The 21,183-nt window shown below is 35.6% G+C and overlaps 1 protein-coding gene across 1 annotated transcript in view; it reads right to left on the bottom strand.

The window, feature by feature from the left end:
• Positions 1-1,493: 1,493 nt before the first annotated feature.
• MANEA (mannosidase endo-alpha) overlaps positions 1,494-21,183 on the bottom strand; it is a 37,813-nt gene continuing 18,123 nt past the window's right edge. The window contains exons 3-5 of the mRNA XM_056125312.1: positions 18,353-18,462; positions 6,513-6,589; positions 1,494-5,226 (exon numbers count right to left, since the gene is read on the bottom strand). Coding sequence (XP_055981287.1) covers positions 4,584-5,226; positions 6,513-6,589; positions 18,353-18,462 — 830 coding nt within the window. The 3' untranslated portion in view covers positions 1,494-4,583. The remainder of the gene's footprint in view (positions 5,227-6,512; positions 6,590-18,352; positions 18,463-21,183) is intronic.

Below are 21,183 nucleotides of genomic sequence, written 5' to 3'. Positions count from 1 at the left end.
TCATACCAGACACAAAAATCAGATCAAAATGGATTGATTAATCCTTCAGTCTCACACCTGATTCCATAAGGAACATGGAGGAAAATGTGGGCAGAACTCTCCATGACATTGAAGCTAAAGACATCTTCAAGGACAAAACACCACAGTCCAAGCAAGTGACAACGAAGATAAACAAATGGGACTAAATTAAACTAAAAAGCTTCTGCACCTCAAAAGAAACAATGACCAAGATACAAAAACAGCCCAAAGACTGGGAAAAAATATTTACCCAATACCCATCTGATAAGGGGTTAATAACCAAGATATATAAGGCACTGATAAAACTTTACAAGAAAAAAACATCCAATCCCATAAAAAAAATGGGGGGAAGAAATGAACAAAAACTTTCTCAAAGAGGAAATACAAATGAACAAAAGACATATAAATAAAAAATTATCCACATCATTAATCACCAGGGAGATGCAAATCAAAACAGCAATGAGATATCTTTTCACACCACAGAGACTGGAAAATGAAAAGAACAACCAGTGTTGGCTCAGATTCAGGAATAAAGAAAATTTCATTCATTGTTGGTGGGAATGCCGACTCTGTTAAGCCTTTTTTGAAAACTGTCACTGTTATCGTCCTCCCGTTGTTCATCGATTTACTCGAGCGGGCCCAGTAACGTCTCCATTGAGACTTTGTTGTTACTGTGTCTGGCATATCGAATACGTCACGGGGAGCTTGCCAGGCTCTGCCGTGCGGGCGAGATACTCTCGGTAGCTTGCCGGGCTCTCCGAGAGGAGCGGAGGAATCGAACTCGGGTCGGCCATGTTGGCTGCGTGCAAGGCAAATGCCCTACCGCTGTGCTATCGCTAAAAATATCCTTCAAAAAACTAGAAACTGAGCTCCCATTTGACCCAGCAATACCATTTCTGGAAAAACTTCTGCCATACAGACAGGCTAGGGGTAAGGGGTGGTGGGAGTAAAACTGCAGACATTAGTGGTAGGAAATGTGCACTTGGTGGAGGGATAGATGTTGGAACATTGTATGACTGTAACCCCACCATGAGCCCCTTTATTGTGTATCTCTCACCGTGATTCAATTAAAAAAAAACTAAAAATAATTGCTGCAATGGAGCTAAGAAGTAGTTATAATGTTTATTAGGTTTTATCTTTTTTTTTTTTTATGAGGTCCCTGGGATCAATCCTACATCAGACATACGATTCACATGTGTCTAACCCATTGTACTATCTCTCTGATCCCAGTCATAATGTTCAAATTAAATACTGACCAGGGATGTAAATTTATGTAGTTTCTCTAGGTGGGTTGTTAATGTGTAGGAAAAGTTCAGTTTCTAAAGCATGTCAGACCTCTGCCAAATTAAATAAAACAGACACACATACACAATGTGTATACATACTTATATTTACAGATTTATAAAGTGTGTACAGTTAAAGTGAACTATTTTATAAATGTTGCATATCTCAACAGACAATATATGAGTGCCAGATGAGCAATATAAATGAACTTTTATTCAGAAATCAAGTAAATCATATTTCAGATTTTATATTTTAAGGTACAATTTCATGTATGCTTTTATTAAATGAAAGTTAACAAATCCATATAACAAAATAGTAATCTTTTAATTATACATTCCTAAAAGAGAAATAAAAGTTAATAAATTACTAAGATAAACATTAGGAACAGCAGTTTTTAACAATTATAATCCTTAAGGGGAAGAGTAAAGGGAAAGATTGGGTTTATATAGTTAAAGCAATGGAACTGATTAAAACTGTAAAAATAAATCACTAAGATTCATGCCATATATAACTTCTGTTTTAAATAGTTACATTATTCAATTCAAACCACGATATTTTAGGTGAGAAAATCAATTATTTATTCTTTATGATCATCATAATCTAGGACTGTATTGCAAGTCTACTGATAAAGGCAGCTCTAACGAATACCTGAGAAAGATTCTGAAAGCATTAGTACCTAACAATTACAAACTTTTTAGAAATAATTTTCCTAATAATTTTATTTAAAAAAAGGAAAATAATAAATATAAACAGACCATGAGATCAGAACCTAATCATTTTTCCTTGACAATAACTTTCTGCAATGAAGGTGGATATGTTTTAACTACTTTGAAACTTATCATTACTAGATGGTTGAGGTAATATACTAGGAACAAAGCACTGAATTCAAGAGTGCTATAACAGGTTACCTAGATTATAATTAGAGGTTCCTGAACATAGTTGCCAATCGCTCCCTTTTCAGAAAAACAGTAATGTAAACAAACAAACAAAAAGTGCCCCTTAACCTAGGCCCTTCAGAGTTCTCCCTTTAGAGGGGCACTTTTCACTTTGGTGAAAACTGAATTACCTCTTGCAATAGAACCAGATTAGATAGTGGTATATCCATATGGAGGATCTGCTGACTTTGGTTTTACACATTCCCTTTAATCTCATAATCATTTCATGAAATTATTGATTTTCTTCGGTTTAAATACATAAACAAAGAAAAAGTTGTAATCTATCTTATGAAAAGATAACTGTAGCATATTTAAAGTTTATTCCTAAAATAATACAGTGGCTAACTAAATATTAGAAAAAAATCCACAGGTTATCTTCCTATGAAGATATCTGATTATATGATCATGTGATTGATTCTAGAAATTTCTTCTAAAAAGTAGATTATTATTATTGTGGAAAATCTATGGCCTAATTATTCTCTAAGAAACATCAAATTTATAAATATGTTTGACACTATTCATGACTTTTAAAAAGTGATATTTTATTTCAAACCATCTAAAATAACTATTTCATCTGATTTAAATAACTGTTTAATAATGAACTCCCCTGCTAATTTGTTTTTGAATAGTTTATATCATGAATGAAATAAATGTATAATAAATAATATAAAGTAGCTACATATACATTAGTGCTCAGCTGACAATCTAATTATAAATATTAAACACAATAAACTGTATTTTATTCTGTAACTTAAATATTCATTTTTAGCACATAGATGATTAATTTCTCACAACATAACTAATTACAAGTATAAATTACAAGACTAGAGCCATTACCTGCTGGATTCCATGGGACGTCAAAAGACCGCGTGGCCACCCACCTATGAGATGGTCAAACTTTTTCGTCAGGACCCTGAACGATCAGTTTGAGGCTCTTCGTGATCCTAGAACAAGCAGACACCATTGGGCTACACAAATGGAGACATTACTGGTGCCTGCTTGAGCAAATCAATGAGTTATGGGATGTCAAGTGATCAAGTGAAATTACAAGTATTAATTTGATTGCTACCATAAAAGTTTGTTTCTGACTGAATATTATAATATACAGTATATTTTGAAGTATTACTGGTTTTTGCTTGTTTTAGTTTTATATTTTGGCTATCTCCAGCTATGCTCAGAGCTTACTCCTGGAATCACTCCTGGCGATGCCTGGAGAACCATATGGAGTGTCAGGGATGAGACCCAGTTGGAAGGCCAAGCACTCCCTGCTGCACTTTCTCTCCAACCTTGAAGTATTCTCTTTTTAATGAAATATTTCAGCCATTAAGTACAATACTCAAAAGCAAATAAAACACATATTGGAAATAAATTTCAAATACAAGTAAATTTTCTCTATCAGTTTTGGTGACCATCCTTTAAACATTAGAAATAAATGAATCCAATTGATAGCCAATAGAGAAAAGTTAATACTTATGGTTGGTCCCTTTAAAACATTAACAAGTTGAAGACTGCTGCAAAAAAGTTTGCTCTTCAAGTCCCTGTTCTCCCTTGAACACATATCTTGCTTGCTTGGCTCAATGTTTCTTTGCTTGCCTTTTTCACCACTCCACAGAAGCCTGTGTTCTCTCTTAAACACATACATCTCTCTCTTCCCTCACATCTTTCTAAATAAGTCTTATACCAAAAAAAAAACCTGCTGCAAAACCATTTTTGTACACTATTATCTTCAAACTATTGTTTTCTTAATCACTGAGGCATACTTATGAACTTTTATATAAGAACTTTCCATATTTTCTAAAATCTGATTTTCAAGATTAGAAAGCAAAAATATTACATATGCAAAACATTTTGCATGCTAAAGATAACCAAAATATGCAAAAATGATTTCTTTTGTGCTGTGGGAAAACAAGCTTTCCTAACACAATATGGTTCACAGCAGAAAGTAAATGAAACATGTACTTTATCTTTAAGTTGGTCTTTTCTCCTCAAGAGAAATACCAAATATACACATAATCCTACTTCTTTTGATCTTGAATACAAGCAGAATTTAATGTTGTATTAACTACTTAACATAATACAAGCATTTGTTTGTGAAGTAAAACATATTAAACTGCTCTCAAAGTAGAAATGTTCTTTGTCAGAAATTCAGCAAGCCATGCCACAGGAACAGTGTTCATACTTCTCTCACTGCAGCACTGAGAAGGGTTGTTATGAGCAGTGCATACTGATCTGATCTTTCTTTCTCCATAACTTAAAACAAGAGGCATTTATGAAGTGATAATTCATCATTATAAAATTTTAATGAATGCATTAAGAATTGGCTTAAATGAATACACCAAGAGGCAGCTAGTGATCTGATGCATAAGTAGCTCTTTCCTTACTGTATTTTTCAGACCACTTGCGAGTTAGTTCTAGATATAGATTTGGTTTATGAGGCCGATAATCCAGGTATACTGTTTTACTGGTTCTTCTTGGAACAGCTTTTTCAATTTGAGTTCCTTCATGCCACTCATTAAAAGACGTGATAGAAATTAAGCTGGGCTGGTGTCTCAGTGCAGACTTGAGAGCATGTTCATAATATATTCCATTGATCCGATTTCGAGTGTTAACAGCATTCCATGGACGGATGCTTGTATCTATGTATCCTGGACCCACACTTGGGATAAATAGTAAGTTGAATTTCTTGCAAAATAATTTTAATGACTCCCAATTTCCATATGATGACCCATAAGTAAAGCCATTTGTGGCAAAATATGTGTATATTCCATCAAAACCACCACGATGAATATCAAGTGCATGTTTGTGTTCTACTAGAAGTGCAATAAATAATCCATCATAAGGAGAATTGCGAATGCTGCTACGCCCTTGGGCAGTTAAGAGATGGGCCCATTCTTCAGGTTTGGTAATATAGGAATCATAAATATAAAACATAGGAAGGGCTTTGCCAGTCTTAGTCTTGTACCTATAAAAGGCTGGATGATTTCCATATCTAGAATAAAAAACATAAATAAAAGTAAACATTTACAACTTATTTTTCATATGCAATTCTTTCTTAGGTACTAAAATGAACACAACTGCTGCAGATTCAGCATATACCAGTTATAAAAATTTAATTATTAAAATTGCATATTTAATTTTAATACTGGGAAATCAGACAGTGAGATAGGCAGATATTAATTATCTTACACTGGGATTTAGAAATGATGACTAACACCATGAAAAAGCCCGCTTTCTTGGGATTGGGGTGAATGTTCAAGCCCATGGGAAAACTGAATTTGATCTCCACATCTTGCATTGCCAGGCAGGATCCAATAAGGAAAACAGCCCAATTTCTGTATAAATTCACATGTGGCTTTTTATTTTCTGTAATATTTCACTGTTGCCAACAATTTCTTGTGACTAATGAAATACTATTCAAAGTATCTGTAAAATTTTTGAATAAAATAAAACTACTAATAAATGAAAATATAGTTTTGGATCTGCTGCTATAAAATAGATACACATTTCCGAGCGATAGCACAGCGGTAGGGCGTTTGCCTTGCACGCAGCCAGCCCGGCCAACCCGGGTTTGATTCCTCCACCCCTCTCAGAGAGCCCGGCAAGCTACGGAGAGTATCTTTCCCACATGGCAAAGCCTGGCAAGCTACCTGTGATGTATTTGATATGCCAAACACAGTAACAACAAATCTCACAATGGAGGCGTTATGGGGCCCACTTGAGCAAATCGATAAATAATGGGGGGACAGTGCTACAGTGCTACAGATCTAACAACAATTTAAAATAATATAAGTTGGAGCTGGAGTGTTAAAACAGCGAGTAGGGCATTTGCCTTGCATGCGGCCAACCCAGGTTTGATTCCCAGCATCCTTTATGGTCCTCCAAGCACTGCCAGGAGTAATTCCTGAGTGTAGAGCCAGGAATAACCCCTAAGCATTGCTGGGTGTGACCAAAAAAGCAAAAAGCAAAAAAAATACATATATATGTGCTTATATAAGTCATTATATCATCTTAAATTGTTATATTTAAGATACTTGACATCTTATATTGTCATATCCTTCATTGTTATATAAGATAATATAAATTTAAGATGAAAATATGACTTAATAGCCCAAGAAATAGGAAATAAAAGGGCGAAACAATCCTTAATTGTCCTATTCAAAAATAAATGGTAAGGAACTACAGAAATGTGATCTAAATCTATTTTTCTTACAACAGTAAATCATTGTACACTATCATTAAATCATAACAGTAATTTTAAACACTGAAGAAACTTACTTGTCTATAATATACTTGACATTTTTGTACATGTTTTCATAATTTCTATCTTTATATGGTTCTATGTGAAAAGTGACCTAAAGCAAAAACAAAACAAAAAATTAATTTGAGAAAAACTATCTGATTAAAGTTTATATCATATTTTAATGAAGAAGCTAACTTAAATAGTCTTAAGATACTTATTGAGCACCGACTTTCCTAGTAAATAACATTAAGATAACATTTAATGAGGACTTTCTCTGTTAAAAATATGCTAAACATTCTATATTTTGATCTTAATTCTTATGACTATGAGTTTCTATTTTAATTCATATTTTTTTTCTTAAATGAAACAAAGTTAGAATAGACTTAGTAACTTGTCATCTAGCTAGTTTTGTGGTGGGTAATAGAGGCAGTTTGAATTGAGTATGCAAATTATGAACCCTGCTAATACTTCTTAAACTTTATGAACAAAGTAGAAAAATATTCCATATTCAAGCCTCCCTCCCTTCCTACCTACATCCCTACATGCTCTGTTATTTTGGGCAACCTTTGGCTATGCTCAGGCAAAAAGGAAAGATGGAAAGAGAGGAAGAGAGGGAGGGGGGAAGAAGGGAGGGAGAGACTTCGATTTTCTTTTCATATATGACCATTAAGTTTGCATTGTCAACAGCAAATGTCTTGTTTATTTGGTTCAGGCAACAGTTAGAGATGCTGGAAAGTGAACAAGGGTTCCCTTGTGTAAAAATATTTAGACAAACCTAGCACTTTAAGCTTTCTCCCTGGCACAGCACATGTCTTAAAAGATGAATTTTACTCTGTCCTCCCATTGTTCATCGATTTGCTCGAGCAGGCCCAGTAATATCTCCATTGTGAGACTTCTTGTTACTGTGTTTGGCATATTGAATACTCTCGGTAGCTTGTCAGACTCTCCGATAGGGGCAGAGGAATCGAACCCGGCTCAAACAGGCTGGCTGTGCGCAAGGCAAATGCCCTACCGCTGTGCTATCACTCCAGCCCAATTTTACTCTATCAATTTATAAAATAATTCATTTTATTGTTATTGATATATTTAACAGAAAAAGCTAACCATCAGTATTACAAAAGACAAGCACTGTCTGTCACTATCCTCCCGCTGTTCATCGATATTTGCTCGAGCGGGCCCAGTAACGTCTCCATCATAAGTCTTGTTACTGTACTTGGCATATTGAATACGTCACGGGGAACTTGCCAGGCTTTGCCGCGCAGGCGAGATACTCTCGGTAGCTTGCTGGGCTCTCTGAGAGGGGTGGAAGAATCGAACTCGGCTAGGCCAGGCTGGCTTTGCGCACGGCAAACGCCCTATCCTCTGTGCTTGATATTGCTTAGTGAGACAATTTCTGCATCTTTACCAGAATAGAAAACAGTAAAGGTAAAGGTAAAGGCCCTCCCGTTGCTCGTCGATTTGCTCGAGCGGGCCCAGTAACGTCTCCATTGGAGACTTTGTTGTTACTGTGTCTGGCATATCGAATACTCTCGGTAGCTTGCCGGGCTCTCCGAGAGGGGCGGAGGAATCGAACTCGGGTCGGCCGTGTTGGCCGCTTGTAAGGCGAACGCCCTACCCGCTGTGCTATCGCTCAATCCGAGAAAACAGTAACCAAAATAATTTTATTATTACATTTTTGTATTTGAGCAACTTTCTGCAATATTCAGGGATTATTCCTACCTTTGTGCTCAGAAGTGACTCCTAGTAGTACTTGGGGGGTACAATATGTGGTGCCTAGAATTCACATCATGGGTGGCAGGATGCAAGACAAGTGAGTGCCTTAGCCCCTATACTATCTCTCCGCGCAGCAAAATATTCATGTTCTAACAAGAAATAGTTACCCATAGATTAAAAAAAAAATGGTTGGTCTTATTAGCCTCATTTTTATAAAAATTATTTGCCATGTCTAAATAACTAGTAATATAGATGGTGCAATTAATACTTCCCCATTTAAGATAGATGACAACAGAAGATTGTAAATCAAAATCTTCATTTGTACTGACTTACCAGTAATTATTAAATATTCTTAAGGCAATACAGTAAGTTTATGATGTTGATTTTAGAGTTCGATCTTCATTAAAATATGTATGAAATTATATTCGTTTAATATAAACTATTATTATTTGATTTTTTAAAAATTGCTGTGGCAGGCATATCCTGCAGTGCGTAATATGTTGTACCAGAGATCAAATCCTGTGCTATGAGTGATATCTTTTTGTTTTTAATTATCTAATAAAATAAAATATATTCCATGTTAATCAGCACTGTTTTCATAGAATTTTAAAATTAGAATTTAAGCCAAAGAATTTCCCTACTTTTAATAATTTCAGCAATTTTACACAAAGAAAATGTTTCTCATTAGCAAAATAGTCAAATACATTTCTGTAGTACATTATGTCTTACTAGGAAAGGTAGATTTTTCAGTGATGATGATGTTGCTTTTCAATTTTGCTGAAAAAATGTGTATCTACTTTAATGTTCATATACTATTACCATGGGTAATTCTTTCTTTAGGATAAATGTTGTTTTCCCATGGGGCTGGAGCGATAGCACAGCGGGTAGGGCATTTGCGTTGGACGCAGCCAGCCCAGCCGAGCTGGGTTTGATTCCTCCACCCTTTTCAGAGAGCCAGCAAGCTACTGAGAGTATCTTGCCTACAGGGCAAAGCCTGGCAAGCTCCCAGTAACGTACTCGATATGCCAAACACAGTAACAAGTCTCACAATGTTACTGGGCCCGCTCGAGCAAATCGATGAACAACGGGAGGACCGTGACCCTCTCCCTGTCATGATACATTAAAGCTGAATCATTTATGTTATCTTTCTTTTGAAAGTAGATAATACTATATTTAATGTAATTTAAAGTGCTAGTATTAATAAATGCATAAGGCAAAATAATAACGTATATTTATAACTTCAAAATTATTTTAAAGGTTTACTTAATGATGAGACCTAGTCACTATTTCCATCTTATATTTGGAATAATCTGTTAAACTAATACTAAAAAAAGTGATTGCATGATTTTTGCATTGAAGAATAGAAATCCTATAAATATCCCTTCGTTTCATGTAACTAGTTCTGACCTTGTCAGTCTCTTCTCTTCCCTGTAAAGTAAACTTCAGAAAAAAAATTATCTGATATAGTAAAAGAATGACAGCAATATATAATGTAAAATGAACCATCTTTTAAATTTTTCCATTTTTATGTACCATTTTTGGTACTGCGATTCACAACACCATTAATGACAGTTTAATGCATATAACATTCCAACACCACACTCACCACCAGAGTGCCTACTTCCTTCAACCAATAGTGGCCAGGACATCTCTCAAGCTCAATTCTATAACTCTTCAGTTCTATTGTCTTCATACAATTATACATGAGTAAAACAGTCATTATGGGTGTTTTGTGATATGGTGCTGGGAGGAATGTCACACACCAGTACAGATGAAAAGGAAGACAAATCTCTGTACAGGGTGCAGAATAAGTCAGCCCAATCACCAAGATACCTCTCAACATGGCTGGGTATAAATCGGGCAAGGGAAGACTTGGGTGAAAGGCAGAGAGAATATAAAGTAGTCTAATCTTCCTAAAATAATTCCAGCATACCAACAGAGAAAAACATCACACCCAGTGAGTGTAAGGTGGATATGAAAAGTCTGGGAAATCCTATTTCTAAATCTCCCTATCAGCACCCAGAATACTCAGGTGGGGATTATAAGACTGAATTATAATTCTTTAGTATTAGGGAAATTAAATATTCTCCACCTTAGTATTAGAGATATTAGAAAGAGACATAAAAGAATTTCAAAAGTCATTAATGAGAATGTGTTCAGTAGAAAGTTTAGGTATGATTCCCTTGGCTCTTAGTCTGCCAACAATGCCTGTGAGCCTACTGCTAATGTTGGATTTTTCCTTTTCTGTTGTTCCGTCCTTGCACAAGATGCTATCCATGTGCAATTGCAAGAGAAAGCTCTTGAAAACAGAATTCAGAAAGCACAAATGAGCTTTATTACAATCTTATGAAAGCATAAGAGTTCAATGGCCAATGTAATAAGAACTGTAAAGCAAAGCAAACCAAATTTGCCCCATAAAAAGTGTATTAGAAGTGTATGGAAAGCACACAATTACAAACACTGAAAAAAAACTCAAAAGCGCCATAGGACAAAACAATCTATTCAGTGAAGACAATGAGAAAAGAGACAGGGAGGCTATACCATGAAAGGGAATAACAGTCTGCACTCAAACGCAAAGAAAAATAATAGTAATTTAAAAATAATTCTGAGACAGCTTTGTGAGTAAAATCAACAAATAACTAAATTAGTGAGGAAAGTTAAATAAATGAGTGAATGGAAATAGTTCTTTATCAGAGAGGGGGAAAAAAAAGAATAAATGGAAATACTGAAGATGTGAATTCAATGAATGAGAAGTATACAATGGAGTACATATGAAGCAGGGAAGACACAGCACAAGAAAGAATAAGCAACTTGCTAAGTACTTAGAAATAACAAAGTGGGAGACTATATTTTAAAAAGAGTAAAGAAAGCTTGGGTGACTTAGTTTGCTTTTTTGATGGAAAGTCATATCAAAATAATTGATATTGAAGAAGAGGAGAAAAGAGAAGAGTTCATATGAAGAAACAAGCTGGGGAACTTCCCAAACCTGAGGAGAGACTTAGACATAGAAGCCTATGAAGACAATAGATCATTCTACTATAGCTGTCACAAAGCAATGACAAAGAACCTTAAAGAAAGGGCTGTGGGAGAGCATAACACACAAAGGAACTCCCCTTATGCTATTAGCAGACATCTTAGCAGAAGCTTTACAAGTAAAGACAGAGTGAAATGACATTTCCAAAGTGCTGATGGACTTAACTGCCATGAAGAATATTTTATCTGGCAGTTTTCCTTCAGATACAAAGGGAAATAAAAACAAAATCTAATGTAGTCTGCCACCACTAGTCCTGCCTTGAAGAAGTGTTAAAAGATCTTCAAGTTAAAAAGAAAGACACCATTAAGTCATATGAAAGCACATGAAAGTGTGTAAAGCAATAAGGTGAAAGACAGACATTAATAATGCTATATGAGGATGGTGTGTTAAATAATAACCGATAGTATAAAGGTTAAAGAAAAAAAGTAAAGATAACTATCACAACTATAAAGTGTTAGTAAATACACGACTATATATATATATGTGTGTGTATATATATATATATTTACACACACACACTGTAATAATAATATATGGGCTAGAGCAATAGCACAGCAGGTAGGACATTTGCCTTGCATGTGGCCAACCTGGGTTTGATTCCTCTGTCCCTCTTGGAGAGCCCGGCAAGCTACCAAGAGTATTCTGATCACATGGCAGAGCCCTGCAAGCTCTCCGTGGTGTATTTGATATGCCAAAAACAGTAACAAGTCTCACAACAGAGACGTTCCTGGTGCCTGCTCGAGCAAATCGATGAACAACAGGATGACAGTGCTAATAATAATATAAAAGGGAATAATAAAAATTTGAACTTTTATTGTGAATCAACAACAAACTTCAATAAGTCTAAAATTTGCCACTTCATCTATAAGATCTTTTTTCACCCCACAATGAGTAAACCTACATCCTGTGCAAAAAAAGGAGGAAAACAATACAACAACACCACACGCAGAAAAGAATCAATTTACAAAAGCAGATAGAAAAAAAAAACCTGTAAAAATAACAACAAAGTAATTTAGTATTATGGATTTCAAACATCTTTACAAATCAAATTTGATTTATGTAACTAAAGTCAATTCTGGGACTGGAGCAATAGTACAGTGGGTAGGGTGATTGCCTTCCATGCAGTCAAGTTGGATTCTAATCCCAGGCATCCTATACGGTCCCCCCGAGCACTGCCAGGAGTAATTCCTGATTGCAGAGCCAGCAGTAACCCCTGAAAGCATTGCTGGGTGTGACCCAAAAAGAAAAAAAAAGTTAAGTCAATTTACCAATCAAAAGCCACAGATGAAAACAAAAAGACCCAATTATGTACTACCAGCAAGAACTAATTTAGCTCTAAGATCACAGCAAGATGTGAAGTGAATGGATAAAAATATAATTATTCAAGTAGAGTTCACAAGAAAGCAGCCGTAAATTTACAGTAGGCAAAATAAATTTGAAGCTAAAAACAGCAAAAAAGTAGCAAGGAAAGCCAGTATATAAGGATACAGGGATTCATTAACAACAATATGATCATGATATAATTCATCAGGGCACTAAATACGTCAAGAATATACTAAGAGACATGAAGGAAGAAAAAAGAGTTTAGAACTCTAACCCTACTTTCATTAAAGGATACCATATAGACAGAAAACTAAAAAGAAACACGATGGGCTTTATTTGTAACATTAAACTGAAAGGATCTAACAAGAATGTCTGGACCTATACTCAGCTATAGCAGAATGCACATTCTTCTAAAGAGCACAAAGTATATTCCATAGATATCATCTTGGAATGCAAATCAAGACTTAAACACTTTTAAGAATTCAAACCATAAAAGTAAAAGGTAAAGGTAAAGGTAAAGGCCCTCCCGTTGATCTTCGATTTGCTCGAGCGGGCCCAGTAACGTCTCCATTGGAGACTTTGTTGTTACTGTGTCTGGCATATCGAATACTCTCGGTAGCTTGCCGGGCTCTCCGAGAGGGGCGGAGGAATCGAACTCGGGTCGGCCATGTTGGCCGCTTGTAAGGCGAACTCCCTACCCGCTGTGCTATCGCTCCAGCCCGTATCCTTTCTAAATACAATGTTAAAAATGAGGTATCAACAACATAAGAAATCTACAATTATTGTAAACTAAAGAAGTAGCTTAAACTAGTAGCTTTTTTTTTTGGGGGGGGGGTTGGGTAACACCTGGTGATTCACAGATGTTACTCCTGGCTCTGCACTCAGAAAATTACCCCTGGTGGTGCTCAGGGAACCATACAGAATGCTGGGAATTGAACCCAAGTTGGCTGCGTGCAATGCTACAGCCCTATCCATTCTGCAATTGCTCCAGCCCTAAACTGGTAGCTTTTAAACATTCAATGGGCTTTAAGAATCAAAGAAATGTGGTTTTGTGTAGTGATCTTATATGCTAAAGATTTGCTACATCTGTTTATTCTAATCATTTATTTGGCAGAATTTGGGGGTTCTATATATATAATATATATAAATAGTGATAGCTGTACTTATCCCTCAATTTTTATACTTTTCATTTCTTGCCTAGTTGCTTGAGATAAAATTTTGGTACTAATCCAAAAGAGGGCTGGAGCGATAGCACAGGGCTGGAGCGATAGCACAGCGGTAGGGTGTTTGCCTTGTATGCTGCCAGCCTTGCCGAGCCAGGTTTGATTCTTCTGCCCCTCTCGGAGAGCTCGGCAAGCTACTGAGAGTATCTCGCCCGCACAGCAAAGCCTGGCAAGCTACCCGTGACATATTCAATATGCCAAACGCAGTAACAACAAGTCTCAAAAATGGAGATATTACTGGACCCGCTCGAGCAAATCAATGAACAACGGGAGGACTGTGTGTTTTTTTTAATCTGAAAGAAGTGGTGACATTGGGTTACCCTTCCCTTCTTCCTGATATCAAAGTAACAATTTTCAGCTTTTCACCGTTCACAATGATTCTGATATTCATGAATAATGATCTGTGAGCTTATCATACATGAGTTTTATTATTTTGTGGTATTTCTCCTTCATACGAACTACTGTTTTAATTATAAATTAATGTTAATACCTACTAAATGATTTTATAAATCTAAGCAGAGATATACACTTTATCGTTGCTGTTGTTTATTTGGTATAGATCACATTAAATGATTTGTAGGTGCTGAATCCCCTTGCATCCCTGTAGTAAGGCCACTATATTGTGATGCGTAATCACTTTTTATGTATTATCGAATCTGGTTTGCTAATATTTTGTCAAAAGATTTTTCTGTTCCATCTTCATGAAAGGTATTGACTTGTACTTTTCTTTCTTCATCAAAAGTTGTCAGGTTGTGGTACAGTATAACAGTAGCCTAGGAAAATGATTTTGAAAATGTTCTCATTTCTTTTGTTTTGGGAAAGGAGTTAAAAGAATGATTTAGGAAGGGTGCGACTTTTCCAGTTGGGCAGCAGCAGTGGGGGATGGAAGCATAATGGTTTGCAACACAGGTACTGTAATTTTAAAAATGATTTTTTAAAAAAAGAGTGATTTGCATTAATTCTTCTTTGAATACCTGGTATTAGTTAATCAATGTAGCTACCTAATCCCAGACTCCTCTAAGAGATTTTTGATTAGTGATTCAATCACCTTACTAATAGTTGTTCTTTTCTGTTCTGTTTCTGTACTCCTTCATAAATCAGTCTTAGTAGAGTATGTTTTCAAGAATTTACCCATTTCTTCTATGTTGTCAATATTGGTTTATAATTATTTATGGCGAATAAGCTATTACTTCATTTTCATTTCTGATTTATTTGAGGCCTATTTAATTTTTAACAATGAGTATACCTCAAGCATTGTCAATTTGATTTTCCTTTTAGTTTAAGTCTGGTATTATTTCCTATTGTTGATTCTCCATTTTAGTTTAAGTCTGATATTATTTCCTATTTTATTGTTTTGTTTTATTTTTTTAACTGTGGAATATGTATTTTTTTCTTCTTCCTTTATTTGAAAGGACAGGCAGTGTTCGAGAATTTATTTTTCCTCTTGTGGTAAGCATTTACCTCTGAACTTCCTTTTTATAGACATTTGCTATATCCCAAAGTTCTGCTATATTGCATTTGATTTTCATGGTTCTGAAGGTACAAAGATATAGAAGAATGTTCAACATCAATAATCATCAAGAAAATGAAAAATTAAAACTACAAAACTGCCACTATGTGTCTGCCCAAATGGCAACTGTCATTAAATTACAAGTGTTCATGAAGATAGAGGCAAAAGAATCTTACATATTGTGGGAATGTTATATGGTTCTGCACTATGGGAAACAATATAAAAGTTTCTCAGAAAATAAATGCCACTAGAAATGGAATCCTATTATTTTCTGTGACAAAAAAGAACTATGAGGGTATCAATACACCACATAAGGTGCCTAATTTGCATCAACTAGAGTTTGATTTTTGGCACTATTAGGAATAATCCCTGAGTACAGAGTCAGGACTGAAACCTGAACACCTCTGGATGTGCTGCTTCATCCAAAAATAAAATACAGTTTTTTAAAAAGTAGCAGAATATAAAGAATATAAACTAGTGTCACAAAGTTATGATGATTAATAAGTACGTCTTTTATACTTGATTTTAAATTATTACTGAATTATATCGGCAGTAAAGGCCCTCCCGTTGATCGTCGATTTGCTCGAGCGGGCCCAGAAACGTCTCCATTGGAGACTTTGTTGTTAGCGATAGCACAGCGGGTAGGGCGTTCGCCTTACACGCGGCCAACATGGCCGACCCGAGTTCGATTCCTCCGCCCCTCTCGGAGAGCCCGGCAAGCTACCGAGAGTATTCGATATGCCAGACACAGTAACAACAAAGTCTCCAATGGAGACGTTACTGGGCCCGCTCGAGCAAATCGACGATCAACGGGAGGGCCTTTACCTTTACCTTTACCTTATATCGGCAGAGTCTGGCAAGCTACCCATGACATATTCGATATGCCAAACACAGAAACGACAAGTCTCACAATGGAGACGTTACTGAGCCTGCTCAAACAAATCAATGAACAATGGGAGGACGGTGCTACAAAGCTACTGAATTACATATTGGGTTCCAAATTGAACAATCTAGTTTCTGATACTCGTTTCATTTGTCTCTTTTTCTTTCCTATCCTAACATCATACTCTTAACTTCTATACCTTATAGTCCAGTTGTCATCTAGAAAGGTAAGTTTTCTACTAATTAATAAGTATCATTTGGGGGGAGGGGAAATGAGTGGACCACATCTAGTTGAACAAGTCTTACTCCTTCCTGCCCTGTTCTCAGGCGTCTCTCCTAGAAGTATTTGAGGGGATCATATGCAGCCAGAGATGGAACTGGAGTTGGCTGAGTGCAAGACAAACACCCAAAGTGCTTTATTATGTCTCTAGATAAAATGTATATTTATTCACTTTTTTTTCTAACACAGAATAACTAGAATTAAATAAAATCTACCCATTACATTAGTTAGAGACTTTAGTATCACCATATTTGCAACTTTGAATCTTCCCATCACATTGCTTTCTATTTATGCAAGTCTTTACATTCTTCTTGAAAAACACAGACTTTTTGGATACCTGTTGCTAGATTATTTTCAATTTATATTTTCCCATATTTTTTCTGTAATCTAGGAATCCTACATGCTTGCATATATTTAGTCTTAGTCATTTTAATGAACTCATATCTAATAAATCTTAGCTACTTCTCATGTTTTTTAAAAGTACCTTTAAAATTATATTCAGACAACTAACTAGACTTATTTTTTAGAATTTTAAACTTTGTTTAGAAATGACACTAAATAAATGATACTAATAATACTGACGATAGAAAGCATTTTTTATTGTACTCAGCTTAATGAGTATGATAATCATTCTTCATTAATATGAAGTTTGGTGATATTGGTTACTAAAGAATTTTCATAATTAATATTTTTGTTAGTAATGAACTTATTTTCTCAAAATTTGATATACCGAAATTCAGAAATGTTTGTATATTCAATTACTACTCAAAATTCAATATATACTGAATTATTACTATTTCTGTTTTGTGGACACACCTGTAGTGGTTGGAGGCTACTCCTGACTCTGCTAAGGGGTCAACTGTCAATGTTAATTGGGAAACTTTGTTGTATTAGATACTAAGCTTGAGTTTTCTGCATACAAAGTATGTGCTCAGTAACTGAGTTATCTCTCTAGCATTCAGTAAATTATCTAAGCAAGTACATTCTGTTTATTTTACTTATATAATGCTCATTCTTTGCTAGTCACTAATAAGCATGCAATCACCCAGTATTTTAGTATGTATTTCCTATTGAGATATTAGGATTCAAAGTCACAAAATTTATATAACTAAGAGGTAAAACTGAAAGGTTTTTTGGATTTGGATTTCATACTCTTGAAACTATTCTTAGATTCTTCCTAGTAGACACTTAGATAAGTTTACTTAGCATACAGATAGAAGAAGAAAAAAGGTGGAATCTGGGTGAAATGGGTGAAGATGGTTAAAATACATTTCCAGGACCAGATGTGTGGCTCAAAGTGGATTAATACGTAGTATGTAGGTGTGAGGCCCTGTACATCTTATGTGGCACAGCATGACCATTTGAGCATGACCATTTTGAGTATAAACCTGGTGGTCCCTAAGCACTGCGAGAAGTATCCCTGCCCCACACCCCAGCCCCACTATGTTTAGGTCCCCACAAACAAGAAACATCAAATAAAGGTAGAAGGGCCCTGAAAAACAGCTCAAAAGTCTACAGCATACATATGTTTTCAATGCAGAGGTCCTGTATTCTATCCTGGGTATCACAATGACCCAACCACTGAGCTCTCTTAATCATCACCTGATATGACCCCAAACCAAAGGAAAAAAGGTTCAAATTTTCAGTTGTTAAATAAATTCTGGGGATGTAACTCGCAGCACGGTCACACTAGTTTACAATGCTATTTGTATATTTGAAAATTACTATGAGTATATTAAATGTTCTCATCACAAGAAAAAAAATCTGTAACTATATGTGGTGATGTATGTTAATAAGACTATGATAATCATTTCACAATATGTACTTATGAAAACATTATGTTGCACATCTAAAAGTAATGTAAGGCTATGCATTAAACACATATAATTCAGTTAAAGACAACAAAATACCTTCAGGTTATATTTATGAGCTTTATCCAAAATAGTTGGTACCAAGTTATCAGTAGGTAATCCATTCTCATCACTTGTGTCAGGTGGGTACCAAGAGAGAGCTAAAACACCTAAGAACAAAGAAAAAAATAACAAGTACAGAAACAGAAATCACTATAGGTATTCTTAAACTAAAGAAGAGGCATATGAAGGATTAAACTACTAATATTAAAAAGGAAACATTCTCTTAAAGTGTTTTCTTTTTTAAATTTCATTAAGGTCACTTGCACCACAACATCACGGTCACGGTCACGATCCTCCCATTGTTCATCGATTTGCTCGAGTGGACCCAGTAACATCTCCATCATGAGACTTGTTGTTACTGTGTTTGGCATGTCGAATACATCACGTGTAGCTTGCCAGGCTCTGCCATGCGGGCGAGATACTCTCAGTAGCTTGCCGGGCTCTCTGAGAGGGGCAGAGGAATCGAACTTGGGTCGGTCATGTAGACCGCTTGTAAGGCAAAGGCCCTACCACTGTGCTATCGCTCCAGCCCACCACAACATCATTGTTTAAATTTTTTACTTATTATTACGTATATATAGGGCTGGAGCGATAGCACAGTGGTAGGGCGTTTGCCTTGCGTGCAGCCAGCCCAGCCGAACCGTGTTCAATTCCTCCACCCTTCTCAGAGAGCCTGGCAAGCTAATAAGAGTATCTTGCCCGCAGGGCAAAGCCTGGCAAGCTCCCCATGATGTATTCAATATGCCAAACACAATAAAAAGTCTCACGATAGAGACATTACTGGGCCTGCTTGAGCAAATCGATGAACAACGGGAGGACAACGCTACAGTGCAGTGCTAAGGTTTCATGAACTTGTGAATTTGGACCACATATATTAAATATATATGTGTACATATATATGAATTCTTTATTGAATATCACTATCTTTCAATTGATAGATTTTACATTTTAGATTAAGTTTTAGGTTTAGAGAAAAGCTGCACAGAAAGTACAGTTTCTGGGTAGCACCTGCCAACACACTAGGTTCCATTCCACAAACATTTTTCAGTTATGCATATCTTTCATCAGTATTGGCACATTTGCTATTAATCTTCATTCCTCCTTTTCCTCCTCCTCAACTCCAGCGACAGTAGACTGATTTGGTTTATGCCCTATATACTTTTGCTTTTTCCACAATGCACCAAGTAATCATAATATATTCTTATAAATAACTTTTTCAGACTAATATCTTCTACTTAGCACTATGTACTTACGTTCTTTTATTTATTTTAGAGTATGACACTTCATTACTTTTACTGTTGCATAATATGCCATTTTATAAATAGCTATGTGAAATTTTTGAATGGTTCATTAACTTTTATCAGATGATTGAAGAAAGTGAAGAAATTTTCTTCTTGTACTACTACTTTCAACTGATAGATTAGCAAAACCACTTCAACAGCCAACAGAAAAATAACTGAAGAGGATATCATTTGAATGAAGTAATTATAGTATCGTTATATATGATATATAAGACAAAATATACACAAATGTACTTAAGAAATATAACCTAAGATACCAATATAAAGAAATGTCACTAGAAAATGGCACTAATAACCAAATTAGTCAACAGATTGATTCTTCAAGTAAAGGGGGGGAAAATCACAATGGTATTAAAAGAGGAACACATAAAATAGAGGAAATATAAGGATCAAAATCTGAGAAAAGAACCATAGATATAACTCAAATGGTACATAATATGCAAGAGATGAATGATCCTGGACTCTATTCCCAGATGCCCCTCCCCAAGTGCCTCCCCTCCCCCAAGTGACTGAGAACTAAATTGTAAATTCTTGATAATCATACAATGTATGGGAAGATGTAGCAGTCCCAGTCAGAAGTGGGAGACCTTTTTGGCTATTCGTGACATCATTTATTGTCCTTATAATACATGCATATATGTTGCAAGGTAGCCCACAAAAAGCACATGATTACGCCCTGTCATGTTCCAAGGCAAGATCACATGATTTCACATGATTTCAAAACAAAACACAAAATAAAATTTTCACTAAGATTAACAAAAAATTAATGTCTTTGTTCTCTACCCAATCTGAGAATAAAATAACAGCAACTTCTGATCAAAATCTAATAAAATGCTTCAAAAACTGTGAGGTAATGTATTAAACAGAGTAAGACTCCCTCCAAAAATATCACAAAAATATTCAGTAAACAAAAGACAGTGGAATAGTAAATATGAATACTATTTAACTCTACAGTTTGTATGAATAGCTTTTCCAAAATATGTGTTTCTTTCAGACACTGAAGTATTCTTTCAAACTAAATATAGAGAAAAAAAAGAAAGGTAAGCCCTTTTTCAAATCTGAGCACCATTTAAATTACACAGAACACACTTTAGTTTAAAAATGCTAAGGCATGTAAAAAAGCAAGAAAAATAGTTTTGCTAAGAAACAAACAAAAATCAACAGAATAGAATCGAGACTAAAAAAATGCTAAAATTACTAAATAGTCAATTTAAAATTTAAAACTCTTTAAGGCCTGAGAGACAGCTCCAAAGGTTGTGGAGTGTGTGATTCCTGAATGCGGAGCCAAGAGTTACCCTTGTGCATTGGCAGGTGAGGCCCCCAAACAAGACAGAAGTATGCATGGCAACTGATGAACTACACTTACTATCTTCATCACTTCTTGTGCTTAATTCCAAGACTGGAAGAAGAGTAAGAGAGGAGAGAGAAAGAGGAAAGGGAGATGAGGCAAGAGAGGGAAGAGGTGGAGGAGAGAGAAGCTGATGGGGCAAGGTAAGAGGAATGGAGAGAGAGAGGAGGAGGAGCTGG

The sequence above is a fragment of the Sorex fumeus genome, unplaced genomic scaffold, assembly GCF_029834395.1.
Source record: "Sorex fumeus unplaced genomic scaffold, SorFum_2.1 ptg000054l, whole genome shotgun sequence".
Taxonomy (NCBI): domain Eukaryota; kingdom Metazoa; phylum Chordata; class Mammalia; order Eulipotyphla; family Soricidae; genus Sorex; species Sorex fumeus.
The sequence above is the reverse complement of the archived record's forward strand: the minus strand, read 5'-3'. Positions and strand labels throughout refer to the sequence as shown.